Raw genomic sequence first — 14,527 nt, forward strand, 5'->3', positions numbered from 1 at the left:
GTTCTGAGGACGTTCACCTGCAGTGCAACATCTGGGAATCTTACTCCGAGTTATGGGTCCCACACGGAGCAGGTTATTGTAGAAGGTCAAACAGGGAGCCAAGCAGGGCAGTGGTGTTTATTCAAGGGCATCGAGGTCGTGGCGTGTGTGACACACACTGAAGAGAGAGCAAACCCTCTGTTTTGAGAAGGGAGGCCTTCGCTTCGGAAGATCCGCACATCATCCTCTCTCGCCGTGTGGCTTTCTGGCACTCAAATCTCTCTCTCAGACCAGCACACAATATCTGTGGAATGTCGCGCTTCTGCGAAATACGGTTCACACGGTCCAATACAGAAAAGATGAACCTTATATAAGCAGAGCCTTAGCTTCCAAAAAGGGACCCCTGATGAGTGCACTAGCACTGTTTATATAGTGTAGACTGTTCTTATTAACAAGCTCTTAGCAAGCTTACAAGCTATTAGCAAGCTCTTCCCATAAAGCATCACAATGAAAAAATGTTAAAAGAAAATGAGGGGTTTTGTTTATTAAAGATAATCTAACCCGGGCTCCATGCATGGACCTCAACCTTTAGCGAATTTGATTAAAGAAGTGAGGACAGGAACAATTGAGCAGATTTCTGCTACCAAAGAGATATTGTCATTTTTGATGCTCTGCGAACATATTTCTTGGCAAAGCAGCACGCCTGGGAGGTTGGGTATTCATTTTTGGGACACGGGGCAAAGACTGAATTTGGGTTAGCATACTAGCTTATGAAGATGAGGCAGAAATAGTAGCTACAGTACGCCAGTTTTCAGCCAGTATCCACGTAGCCAAGGTGGTTTAAGGTCACCCATCAGAGCAACGCAGGTGTAATTCATCACACGCTCCTCTAATGTTTCACAACCACAACGTGTTGCAATACTTTTTGTTTTGACCAGTATATCTATTGTTTTATCACTTCAAACCTAACACGCGCGCGCGTGTAGCCTAATAACAATCGAACGCTTTGGAGGGTCGACAGCTAATAAAAACATAGTTCTTGATTTTTTTTAGCTTGTTTACCTTGTCACATAACAGCTTTTAGTCATTGGTCTGTTTTTTTATTATTAATAATTTTATTTTTATTTTGTATTAGTCAGAAGGAGGCAGTTTCCCGAAAGTCAATGGAGTGCGTTGGATTGTTTCTTCCCCTATGGTGGGCGTGGTTTCAGTTTATGACGCGTCACTCTAGCTCTAAAGCCAGTGTAAAGTCCACATAAGTCATTTCCACGCTGCCAGCACATGAGGAGAGGACGCAGACAATCAGATCACGCCAAAGCCCACTAAACTTTTTACACTGACTCTCCAATCTTCAGACAGCACAATGGCAGAAGAAAAGATTTCTATAGAAGATGTAAAGACGTCCAACGGTGAAGCGCACCTGGACGACCCGACCCTCGCCAACGGCCTGGGTGATCACCAGAGGAGCGCGCCGGAGACCACCGGGCAGAAGCTGAAGCGCTTTGTGATGGCCAATCTGCTGGTCATCCTAACGGTGACGGCGGTCATCGTCGGCGTGTTCATCGGGCTCGGCGTGAGAAGCGCCGGCTTGAGCCGCACACAGATCCTTTACTTCGGGTTCCCCGGCGAGCTCCTCATCCGCCTGCTCAAGATGATCATCATCCCTCTGGTGGTCTGCAGTCTGGTGTCCGGGGCGGCCAGCCTTGACCCCAAAGCCCTGGGCAAGCTGGGCGGCTGGGCGATGCTCTTCTTTCTCGTGACCACTCTGCTCTCTTCCACCATCGGCGTTATTATGGCGTTCATCATAAAGCCTGGCTCCAGCGACGGGAAAAAACTATCCCAACTCACCCAGGATGACAGCGGCGTTCCCGAAGCCAAAGAAGTCATGGATTCGTTTTTAGATTTGATAAGGTGAGTCAATGCTGGGTGGACCTCTGAAGTTACGCCAGCGGACACGTGGATGCACATTTCGCGCTTGTGTTTAACAATTAGGCTACTATTATAATAGAAGCGTGAAATTGATATGTAAACTAGCCTACAGCAATGTACAGTGAATGCCAGCCTAGCGTTCAGCTTTGCCAAACAGGAAGAGGAAAGGAACCTAAAAGGCTACATATTTAACATTATGTAACCAGTTGCACGAAAAGCTACACAAACTGAATCGGAACGGTCTCCGATATGTGTAGCCTACTCTGAAAGTCATTACTTCTTAGGAATTATTTAAGTAGGCTATGTTATGTTTTAATAATCTGTTCTCTATCCAACGCTTATTATTGTTACATCGATGGTTGTAATGTTAAACTCATTCAGCAGTATACTGTAAACGCGCGCTTGAGTTGCATCAGCTGCGCGTCGCGTTTGACGCAATTAATCCGCTCTCAAGAGGATGCAGCTTTATGGTCAGTTGTAGGAATGTAACACACCTACCCACTCTTTTCTGGGTATGTGGTTTCCTTGACTCGAGGAAGTAAATGCCGAAGTTTAGTTTTAGCGGTATGTGTCTGACTGGGGCTTTGAAGTAGGCTAATTCAAATAGGCCTCAGTAGAAATTGTTTAGGACGTGGTCATTCATTCTTTCAGCAGAGCAGAGAGCCCTTGTATTCTGTAAGGAAACCTAAATCATACACTTTATGTGGGGCGTTTTAGGGTTTGGTCCATGTTATGGTGTAAAGCGGTCAAATTTCATGAACAGAAGGATGCGAAGAGAACATTCTGTTCTCATTTACCTTCAAGAGGAACAACAGCCAAAGGCATTCAGTTAACAACATTCTCACATTCACATACGAATACAAATACATCCAAAATGCAAATATTTACACTGACACAATTTGGGGTGACCCGACCCAAGAGAAACAGGGTTTTCTTGTTTATGGTGGCCTGTCCTTGAAAATGTCATTCGGCCCAAAAGTGAAAAAAAAATGAAATGTGCCATTGACTAAATTTGCTAACACACAATCACGTAGAGTAACTTCAATTCATATTTCAGCTTTTTTTTTATGTGAGAGTTATTAATAGACAGTAATATTTGAAGATTCAATGAAGTGGTTTTCACTTCATAAATGCGACGTTTTTTTCCGATCTTTAAATTTGTAGCAATTGATTACAGTTTCAAGACCAATAAAAGAAATAATGGTTGATTAATTGTTGGGGTTTTCAGTTGCTAACAGTCCTGTATTCATTTTCATGTGACAAAAGGATCTAAATAGCCAAAGCCTGTTTTATAATAGCATTGAGATCACAGTTTAATTACTCATTCCACCGAAGTTAGGTTTCTGCTAAAGGTCTGTTGTGGTTTTTTCCCTTCCTGGTGTCACAGCTATTTTAGTTTCCATGTGCTTCCTTGTTTCATACTTTATAACCAGTTTCTCAAAATATACAATTCACCAGATTTCAGCAGTAACGTATCATTTAAAAGAGCAGTTTTAGCCATAATTAGAATCCTAAATTAAAGCCAAAATGAAACATTTGTAATGGTTTTTCTTTGGCTGTGTGTCCAAGTGAAGTCAATGAGCGGCGTATGCCTGCCACATTAGGGTAACATGCACGTGCAAACACATGCAGACATGCACAACAGAAGCAGGGTTAATTAGGCAGCTGATGTGGCTTGTGTCATCCATCAAAGGGGCTTTCTCTGGGACTAAAATCCTGCAAGGACTACTGTGGAGCCCTGCTGATTTCACACTCTGACAAGCATGCAATTGGATGGTCTTTCTATAGAAAGTCTACAAACAGGTTCTGGCACGTTTGCTTGACTGTAAAGATGTTTTGTTAACACACATTAGGCCAGATTTTTCAGTTTCTGCGAGGGTAAACTTGGCCCATCTGTTGTCTGTAGTTGGGTTGCCTTATCAGGTTCAGTGCGACAGAAAGACCCCTGACAACAACAACATTTGTGGAACTAGCCCTCCTTTTCCCCGATTACACACAAATATAGTTTATCTTAAAGGGTTAGTTAACCCAAAAATCTAAATTAAGTTATTAATAACTCACTCTCATGTCGTTCCAAACCAGTCTTTGGAACACAGTTTAAGATATTTTAGATTAAGTCCGAGAGCTCTCAGTCCCTCCATTGAAACTGTGTGTACGGTCTACTGTCCATGTCCAGAAAGGTCCATTGTCTTCTCTTCCGTGTCTGTTGTGAGAGAGTTCAAAACAAAGCAGTTTGTGATATCCGGTTCGCGAACGAATCATTCGATGTAACCGGATCTTTTTGAACCAGTTCACCAAATCGAACTGAATCGTTTTAAACGGTTCGCATCACTAATACGCATTAATGACAGTAAATGATTTCTAGATAAACTTCCTTTTATGCAGTAACATTGCACAGTGCATGTGAAACTCACAATTTCCCCATCATGGCCTTTTTTTGTGTAAACTTTGTGAAAGTTTATTTTAGACGGGGCAAAGTCAGAGTGTAGGTACATTTTACCTGTCAATAGTTACCTTTAATATGTCAACAAACACTGAACTTAAGATAAATCTTTGACGAAAGCTTTGATAAGGTGTGTGGAGTGCCACGTTTCGAAGAGGTCCTGTTTGGCGTGTCTCACTGTTTACACGCCTACGTAGAAGGCAGGAGCATCCATCGCACCTTAAAGCCATTCTTGGAATGCACTGAGTCATGGAATTGTCGTTGTGTGGTATTAGTAGTAGTGAATTCTAGATAAAGTGCTCGGCCCAACCAGCTCACTGCATGTGAATGTGACTCTTTGAAAACCAGTGACAGCATTTGAGTGCGTCAATTAAATATTTCAACAGGATGAACAGGTTTTACTAATGTTGCTATGCTGGTTTTGCGTGTATCTCCAGTTCTAACTTTCCTTGATGTTTAGACTAGTGGTGGTCATAGATAATTTTTTCTTTTTATATCTAGATTAATCTCACTGTAATCTTGAAATTAATCTAGATTAAAATGGCTCATTTGAATTCTGCCGAAGGCATTCAGAATATGTGTGCTACCCAAATAAAATATTGACTAAAAGTAAGTCTCTGAGAACGGGTTTCTCAAGACAGGTGGTGCATTAGACCAGGGCCTCATCTCCTGTTTCCAAAATGCATCACAAACTGCTTGAGAAAGTGGTAAACTAATTCCATATTGCACAAGGTGCAAACAACCTTATGCTTGTTACACACATACTCCTTCTGCAGTGCGTATGCGTTTCGTATTTTTTTTTTTACGCACCCATGTTAACAGATTCCAGCGTTCACGCGGTTGCTGTCCGTCAGTGCGTTCCAGTAGCTGTGCGTCTGCAGCAGTGCAGTGATCGTTCACGTACCGAGTAGCGGACTGCAAACGCGTCCTGTGTGAAAACACAATGAGTATGAGTCTGTGCTGCTTCAGCACCACATACGTGTAACGCACACGGACTGCATACGCACTGCAGATGGAGTATGTGTGAAACAGGCGTGTGATTTGTCGAGGTTTCCATTGGGAAGCTTCTTTAAAAAAAAAAAAAAATCCCTGTAGCAAACCCGGCGGCATCTTGGCTGCATCCATGTTATCACGTCACGTTTGATGTGGTGATTTCACAGTAGGCATACACACAGAAGACTCGTTCTCGCCCCTTACAGATTTGGCTAGGTATACATCCGCTTGCTTAGTATAGACCCAGCTCCCAAACCAACTTTGAGAATAGATTAACGGCGATATTTTATTTTTTTTATCGCCCGATAAGAGTGTCACGTTAACGCCGATAATGGCCCACCATTAGTTAAGACGAAGTCAATTTGAGAAGGGAATGACCACTGGCCTGATTTTTAAGTTGTTCTTCCCTTGGTTTTCCAGTCTCGTCTTGCTCCGGCGGCACAATTTTGAGATTTTAATGTGTATCCTTACACATCACAGACTTCTCTAGATGTAGGGCCCTATGATTTCCATGATGCGGTGGATGCGTACGGAACCAGTCTTCAAAACGAAATTCAGTTTAACACAGAATTAGGGCTGGGCGATATATCTAACAATATGATCATGCGCATCTAGTCAGTAAATCTGGTTGCTTGATTACCGCTAAATTGCCATCACCTGCTTTCGAATGGAGCAGCATTTAATAGACCAAGCTAAGCAATATCGCATTCTTATTGCGTATTCATCAAAGGCGATAATGAACGCGATAATGCGTAGCTTATCATTAGATATATCGCCCAGCCTACATGGAATGTCACACAATTTGTTAAATTTTCATTGAATTGATAAAAAGTAGTTCATTACACTTGAATCAAATCGCAATATAGACTAGTATCTGTAACTATTAAGCAGCAAAAGTCGATTTAAATGTGAATCCTGCATTTTCTACTTCTCTCTGTTAATGAATGGTGCAGACGCATGGTTTAGTTAAGGCCTACTACACACATCTCGAAGTGTGTGTGACGCTCGCGGTGTTTTCAGTGTCTGCCGTCTCTCTAAATGAGGACGGAAACACATGTACAACATCTCCAGAACTGCTCTGAAAGTCACTTCTTCATGAGCATTTGGCCGTTTAATTGGAGTAACACTAGCGTCATATCAGAACGGTAAAGGTATTCACAGTAACCTGTCAAAATAAAAGTCCGGTTTAATCTGAAGTCTATTTTTCAGTAGAATGTACATAGCTTACTACTACTACTGCTGCTAAAATGAAACAAACATTTTTTTTTTCCTAAAAGAATAATTATTGAACATTTCTTCTTCAGATCTGAATTTTGATTTAATTTTTTTTTTTATACACCACAGAGAATTTCCGAGTGGAAAACATTTTAAGAAAATATTTAATAAAGCATGTTGTTTTATGCATTCAAATAATTAGACATGCTAAAACAGAATTTGGTAACAATAATATTTCAGAGGGCCCTAGAAAAAATATTTGCTAAACTTTTAATAAATTGATGTGAAAAAAAATGTATTTTTATTTTTATTTTTTTTGATTAATACTATTTTAATTTAACTATTAAAAAGGAGTCTAGAAAAATTTAAACAGAAAAAAATAATCCATATAGATGTTAGCGGGAATGATGGCTCCCTATGGGCATGTTCAGAATCTGGCCTGTAATGGTGCTTTTTAGAAATGTATCATGCACAACTGCTTATGTGATTTTACTTGGAAAAAGGGTGACATACAGGTTTCATGCTTCCTGATTTTTTTTTTTAATGCACACCATATTAAGGTCAGGGATGCTGGAATATTCCTGAGTAAATGTCTGTGTATGATATTAATCCTCATGTCCAGTCTCCAGGCAGGTCCTAGTGCCCACCTCCACTGAAGGGAATGGGGTTATATGAGAGGTAATGTGTGGAACTGGGATTAGGCGAGGGTTTTAATCAGACTAAATTCTCCAAGTTATTTCCACATGAGGCATCTCATGAGGCCAGGCTGCTCAGGGATTGGGTGTTCAGGAATTGCTAGTATAGGATGAATCTGTGTGAGGGGTAGAATTGATCTGGAGAGTGTTTGCCAAACCCCCATTGATCTACAGTATTTCAGTTCTGATGCAAATGCTTTGAATCTCTATACATCCGAAATTTAAAAGTGTACACTATTTGATAGTGTGTGAGCACATGCGTACAAACACACTAGTAGAGTTTCATCCTTGTCATCTGTCTTCACTATTTCTGTCCAGGAGTTAAAATAAAAATGTCTGTGTCTTTGACCAACTAACACATGTTTTTTTGCTGAGTCTCTGGTATTTGTTGTTGTCCCTAACTTCTGAAGTGAACTTTTTGAGTTTTGTTTGATGTAATGGGCCATTCATATCATATCTGATTTTAGAGTATATCATATACAGTGTTTATAACTCCTTCCTTTCTTTGTCTTTCAGAAATATTTTCCCATCTAACCTGGTATCAGCTGCCTTTCAGTCGGTGAGTTTAACAGGCTTTGGTTTTTGCGCTTTTGGTTGTGTTTTCTGTGTGACGTGCGATTATTAGATGATTCTGAACCTCTCTTCTCCTTCACAGTATGCCACTGGTTACAAGTTTGTAAAGAATGACACCAACTCGACCAACTTCTCTTTGGAAAAGGTACATTGTCTCGAAATATATATATATATATTTTTTATGAATAAATATCTAATATAAATGTATATTTTTTTTTATGTTTTTACAATTCTCTAAATCCATTTATAAAAAAATATATTACATTTTATTATTACAGTATAATAATATTCTCATTCTTTGTGTTTAGGTTCCAGTTGGCTCCGAGGTGGATGGCATGAACATCCTGGGTCTCATTGTCTTTGCTATGGTATTTGGTGTGGCCTTGAGGAAACTTGGGGAGGAAGGAGAGATCCTTATCAAGTTCTTCAACTCTTTCAATGAGGCCACCATGGTGTTGGTCTCCTGGATCATGTGGTAAGGGAACATCACATGCTTTTCCCAGTGTTTTTTTCAAATGTTTGAATTGCGGTGTCCTATGTATTCGTCCCTTCACTTTCCTGACACACTATCTCATGTTTTTCTGTCTGTAGGTATGCACCACTGGGTATTATGTTCCTGGTTGCTGCTAAGATTGTAGAAATGGAGGATGTTGGCTTGCTGTTCGCCAGCCTGGGGAAGTACATCGCCTGCTGCGTCATTGGCCATGCCATCCACGGTCTTCTTGTCCTCCCACTCATATACTTTGTGATTACAAGGAAGAACCCATACACGTTCTTGCTGGGGTTGGTCACCGCTTTGGCGACTGCCTTTGGAACGTCCTCCAGGTAAATGAATAAGAAGCTTCTCCATTGGTGTCTATGGTTCCATGAAGAACATTTAATATCCATGGAACCTTTCCATTGCACAAAAGGTTCCTTATAGTGGAACTGTTCACTGAAAGGTGGTTCTTGGTACATGTTTTGGATAAGTATAGGCTGGTTTAAAACCTAGTATTTACATCAGTTTTTTTTTACTGAATTTTACAAATGCACAAGTTTACTGAATTTTACAAATGCACAATTAAGCAGGAAATAACCATCTGATTTTCTGATCAGCTCTGCCACATTGCCCCTCATGATGAAATGTGTGGAGGAGAACAACGGTGTGTCCAAGCACATCAGCCGCTTCATCCTGCCCATCGGAGCGACCGTCAACATGGACGGAGCCGCCTGCTTCCAGTGTGTAGCCGCGGTGTTCATCGCTCAGCTTAACGGGATCCCGCTGGACTTCGTCCAGGTCATCACCATCCTGTGAGTTCACTGAATGTCTTTCAGCCATACTCTTCTGTCGACTTTGACTGACTTTGCATCTGGTTGTAGTGTGACTGCGACGGCGTCTAGCGTGGGAGCTGCTGGGATCCCTGCTGGAGGGGTGCTGACGCTGGCCATCATTTTGGAGTCAGTAGGCCTGCCCACCAACGATCTGTCCCTCATCCTGGCTGTGGACTGGCTTGTGTGAGTATCTGGCTTAGATGTTTTTGTGGGTAAAGACAAAGATGGTGAAGCTTTAGTATGGATATCTGGGAGGGAGAAGAAAAAGTCTCATATATATATATATATATATATATACACAGTACAGACCAAAAGTCAAAAGTTTGGAAACATTACAATTTTATTGTTTTTGAAAGACGTTTCTTCTGCTCATCAAGCCTGCATTTGTTTGATCAAAAATACAGAAAAAAACAGTCATATTGTGAAATATTACAATTTAAAATAATAGTTTTCTATTTTAATATACTTTAAAAAAATAATTTATTCCTGTGTTGCAAAGCTGAATTTTCAGCATCATTACTCCAGCCTTCAGTGTCACATGTAACATCCAGTCTATCACATGATCATTTAGAAATCATTCTAATATTCTGATTTATTATGAGTGTTGGAAACAGTTCTGCTGTCTAATATATTTGATGAATAAAAGGTTAAAAAGAACTGCATTTATTCAAAAAAAAACAAAAAACAAAATCTAATAATATATATTCTAATAATATATTTTCTTTACTATCACCTTTTATCAATTTAACACATCCTTGCTGAATAAAAGTATTGATTTAAAAAAAAGAAAGAAAAAAAACTGACCCCAAATTACTGACAAGTAGTGTATATTTTTATTCCAAAATATTTATATTTTAAAAACATAGCTTCTTTATTATTATTATAATAATTATTATTATTTTTTATTTTTTTTTTACTTTTTATTCATCAAAGTATCCTAAAAAAGTATCACATGTTCTTAAAAAATATTAAGCAGCAGAACTGTTTCCAACTTTGATAATGAATCATCATGTTAGAATGATTTCTAAAGGATCATGTGATAATGATCCTAAAAATTCAGCTTTGCATCACAGAAATAAATGTAAAAACAATTATTTTAAATTGTAATAATATATCAGAATATTACACTTTTTTCTGTATTTTTGATCAAATAAAAGCAGGCTTGATGAGCAGAAGAAACTTCTTTCAAAAACATAAAAAATAGTAATGTTTCCAAACTTTTGGTCTGTACTGTATATGTATGTATGTATGTATGTATATATGTGTGTGTAAAATTGTGTTAATAAACAGCTTTTTTATTTTTTATAAACCTTGTATTTATTTCTTGTCCTCATTATGTTTTTGTACAGTGAAGATCATTTTTCTTTTCTGTCTTATTTCTTTTAGCGATCGCACTTGCACTGTCATCAATGTTGAAGGTGACGCCTACGGAGCAGGTCTTCTGCAGTATTTCGTGGATCGCACTTCCAGTAAAGAGGGGGCGGAGCTAAATAAGGTGCGCGTGGAGGAAGAAGACCCCGCCTCCAGACCAGAAATTTCTCCACTCATCGAAAAACGGAGAAGCCTTGAATTGGAAGAAGTCGCTGGACCTAAACCCAGTGAAGAGGAGTCCGTTATGTAGACTTGCACACTATTTCAACAAACTTTCCTTTTGACCTGTCTGATCTCAATAAATCAACCTCTGCATCTACGCAGTGACCATTGGAGAGAGAGAGACTAAGACAGGAGAAAGACTACATCATCTTGACCCTCCTCCATGCCCTGCTCTTTAAGAAAGGAGTCTTCCAAAACCTATGCACATTTAGATGGAAAAATACTTGAACAATTATTTATTAGATGCTGGTCAGACATCTTGGATTTTGTCTTTATATTCTTCGTTTGCTTTACCCCCTTTTTTAAAAGAAAACCCCAGTCTGGCATTTTAAAATCTGTATTATTATGATCACACATGCCCTCGTGATTCTGATTATGTGCTGTATTTCTTTCAGCATCTCTTGATAAGCCAAAGCATCTGCCCAATCTCTCTGCATCTTTCGAACACACCAAATACATTTTAAAGATGGTTTTATGGTCCGTTATCCTGAAATACCTCATTCACGCTGATTCCCTTTATGCCACCTGTGGCTCCTCAGATGTAGGTCCATCTAACAGGTGCTAAACCTTCACTAAACTCTTTCTGCTAGAGGAGCCAACAGAATGGTGTAGAAAGCCTGACTGACAGTTAAGAGACGACATCTTACAGTCTGCATCTTTGTCTTTATGCAGTCACTATCACCGTTCACGGCGGGCTCTTCGGGGGCAAGTTGCACCCTAAGGTCAGACAGGATAATATATGGGTCTCATGCAAAGTAAGCCTCGTCTTAAAGTCTGCAGGTTTGAGAGATCCCTATGCAGTGTTTGATACGCAAGTAAACAGATCCGTTTCCGAAGAAAGCCATAGAGTGTGAATTCAGACTGGAACTAAGGTTTTGTATTTTGTATTTAAGGTCGAATAAGTCGAAGCAGCTTCCTTGTGTAGAAACATGTTAGATGTGTTGAAATGTTTGGTTTCTTTTTCTCCCCCACCCCCCCCCCCCCTTTTTTTTTTTTTTTTTACAGGTACTTTTTGTCGGCTTAAATTGTGTACAGAAAAAAGCCCGTTCACGTAAAATATGCAGAAATGAAGTATTCAGTTTTGTTTGCTTTTTAAAAGCATACTTCTGAGATCTTGTCAATATATTTTTTATTCGTTTTTTTTATTTTATTTTTATTCTATGTATATTATTGCAGAAGAGCACAAATATAAAAAGCCTGACATTTTGTGAAGGTAGTTAAAGTTGAAGTAGGTAACTTTGGTAAAAATTTATTTGTGAAACCTGTCCTGACAGTAGAATATGAGACCGATAATCCGTGAAAAAATCAAGCTCCTCTGGCTCCTCCCAGTGGTCCTATTGCCATTTGCAGAAATTCATCCGCTCCTGGTAAGAAACAACCAATCAGAGCTGCGGTCCGTAACTTTGTTTGTGTTCAAAATTGACAAAATGTATATAATAAGTGAGTACACCATGAATCCATTTTCCAAACCGTGTTTTTGTCTTGTCCTGAATCACTAGGGTGCACCTATAATAAGTGTTTATATTCGGACTATTTTAGATTGCTTCGGGGATACCGCGGCGGAGTAACCCAGTACCTTTGTGATTCTTCATAGACATAAACAGAGAGAAGTAGTTCTGGCTACAATGTCCTTCCGCAAGACGCAAGCAGTTCTGTTTATTAACCGCTAGAGCGTCGAAAGTTACCAACTGCAGCTTTAACTTCATGGGAAGAAATCAGGCATACAATTATTTAAAGACCATTTAACGGTGAATGTTTGTTAACTGTAATCAGTAGTTGTACTGGATAGCTAATTCAGTTTTCTTTTTCTTTATATATAACCTAAACACACCAGCTGAAGGAAAGTATCAGGTGACAGGGTGAGAGGCATTTGCCATTGTACTGTTTGTTGACCAAATATTTGTATAACAGAAAGAAGTCGACATAATAGTCCATTTTTGTAGACATTGGTTTGACTCACAGTTGATCAGTAAGCGGTTAAATCCGACCAAAGAAACATTTCTCATTATTTATATTAATGTTGCTGTATATCTCTTTAAATGGGTTTGGTTAATGTAATCTGTAATATTAACAGTCGCTCATCGCTGTTGTGTTCTGTTAGTGCTCAAGGTGTATTTCAAATCACGTGTTTTTTTTTTTTTTTTTTTTTCAAATCTCACACATGTTGTGACATCACTCCTTTAAAAGCCAGTACTGTAAAGGCTTCTCATTCCAGATGGCGGTAGTGTAGCTGCTCTGCTGTCACGGCTGTGTGTCTGTGTGCGAGTTTAATGGGTGGTTGTGTCATAAATGGCTGCGTGATGTCATCAGTGGAGCCAAAGAATACTGTTAAGAGAACTAGTGAATGTACTCCACACCCAAAGCAGAATAAAGTCTTTATTTAAATAAATCAGCTGTGATGTTCTCTTTCTTAACAGTTAAAGTCGCTAAGATTAGCTATGCATTGGGTCCCAGAGTCAAACTGGACCACTTATTTGGTTTTCATATTTCTTGTCTATAACATGTTCATTTTACAGCCCTCTGGTTCATTGGTTAATCGTGGTGTTTTGTGGTTGGATATTTTGTATAGGCCTAGTGCCGATTTCCTACATAGCCGTGTTGGTTTCACATCATGCGTCACGCTTTATTCAACTCAAATAGAAATGTGACTCGAATTAAGTCAACGAGTTCAGTTATTTGGAAAGAAGCCGTTTAATAAACAAGATTATTGCAACATACAGCCCTTTAGTGTGATACAAGACTACTTCGTTTCAGAAGATATCAGATGAATTATCTCCTTTTGATTTATTCAGAATGGGTTGTCAAATCTTCAAGACCTAGAATGTGTTGCTGTAAACACGAGCGATTTTTTTAAGGGAGGCTTTGAAGATTTGTCCAGTAATGATACTGTGCAAACTATTTAGGATATGAGTAACCAAGCCCAGCATGAAGACTTAAGGTCCTATTGCGCCACCTTGTGGTCTGTTTACCATTTTACTATAACATTTACAGCGAAAACTTCAAAAGTAATTCCGTGCGATGGTTAATTTCCAGACGTCTTTAAATACACTGACATGTTAAGAAACACTTTTGTTTGTGTTATGATGTTTGTTAAATATTTGGTGGCCATGAGGTATTTACATAACGAACATTACAAAGTATATTTCTGAAACACCAAGACACAAAAAAAAAAAGAAAAGTTGAGTTACATTCAAACTAAATTAAGGTCAGACAGTCTGACAGTATATATATATATATATATATATATATATATATATATATATATATATATATATATATATATATATAAAAAACTAAATTATTATCATGCAACATGGTGCAAATATCACATGTGCATAAAACTGTAGCATTTCAATGGCATGTATATTTCCATTTCCAAAGGAAAAACATTTTAGATTTGTCTTGTAACTTTTGTTTACTGTTTATTTGTTACTGAAAACAATATATTAATATTCATGTATAAAAAAAAAGCTTTTACCTTTGTAGTTTTCTTGGATAATGCAGTGTGAAATATTACATACATATAGATTTATAACATTTACTGCCATTGTTAGTGTGTTTAGACAACTTTTGAGACTTGTGGCTCCCCAAGCCACAACACACACGCATACAATAAATAAAATTGCCAAGAGATATTAACATTCAAGTGATCAGATACAGTTCAAAACCTTCAGTCTGATAGTATTGCTTCTATTATTGCAAAAGAAATTAAGTATTCCGTAATTGTGGCACATCAAGTTACTGCTTGCTACGATCCTAACGTGCAACTCCTGCCCTATCTTTTCTTTTCTGGCAG

General features: G+C 38.8%; 1 protein-coding gene across 1 annotated transcript; it reads left to right on the forward strand.

The window, feature by feature from the left end:
* Positions 1-1,234: 1,234 nt before the first annotated feature.
* On the forward strand, positions 1,235-13,120 carry LOC128028766 (neutral amino acid transporter B(0)). Its single transcript, XM_052616088.1, has 8 exons — positions 1,235-1,890; positions 7,771-7,813; positions 7,910-7,972; positions 8,136-8,302; positions 8,419-8,652; positions 8,923-9,117; positions 9,187-9,321; positions 10,525-13,120. The coding sequence occupies exons 1-8, from the start codon at positions 1,343-1,345 to the stop codon at positions 10,757-10,759; spliced, it is 1,620 nt and encodes a 539-aa protein (XP_052472048.1). The 5' UTR covers positions 1,235-1,342; the 3' UTR covers positions 10,760-13,120.
* Positions 13,121-14,527: the final 1,407 nt, after the last annotated feature.

Source organism: Carassius gibelio, chromosome A15 (genome assembly GCF_023724105.1).
Source record: "Carassius gibelio isolate Cgi1373 ecotype wild population from Czech Republic chromosome A15, carGib1.2-hapl.c, whole genome shotgun sequence".
Classification (NCBI taxonomy): Eukaryota; Metazoa; Chordata; class Actinopteri; order Cypriniformes; family Cyprinidae; genus Carassius; species Carassius gibelio.

Bases quoted from the DNA above. Each gene is read 5' to 3' on its own strand.
- LOC128028766 (XM_052616088.1), top strand. From the start codon at position 1,343: ATGGCAGAAGAAAAGATTTCTATAGAAGATGTAAAGACGTCCAACGGT. The intron at 1,891-7,770 runs GTGAGTCAATGC...TTTGTCTTTCAG, and splicing joins TCGTTTTTAGATTTGATAAG to AAATATTTTCCCATCTAACC. The intron at 9,322-10,524 runs GTGAGTATCTGG...TATTTCTTTTAG, and splicing joins CTGGCTGTGGACTGGCTTGT to CGATCGCACTTGCACTGTCA.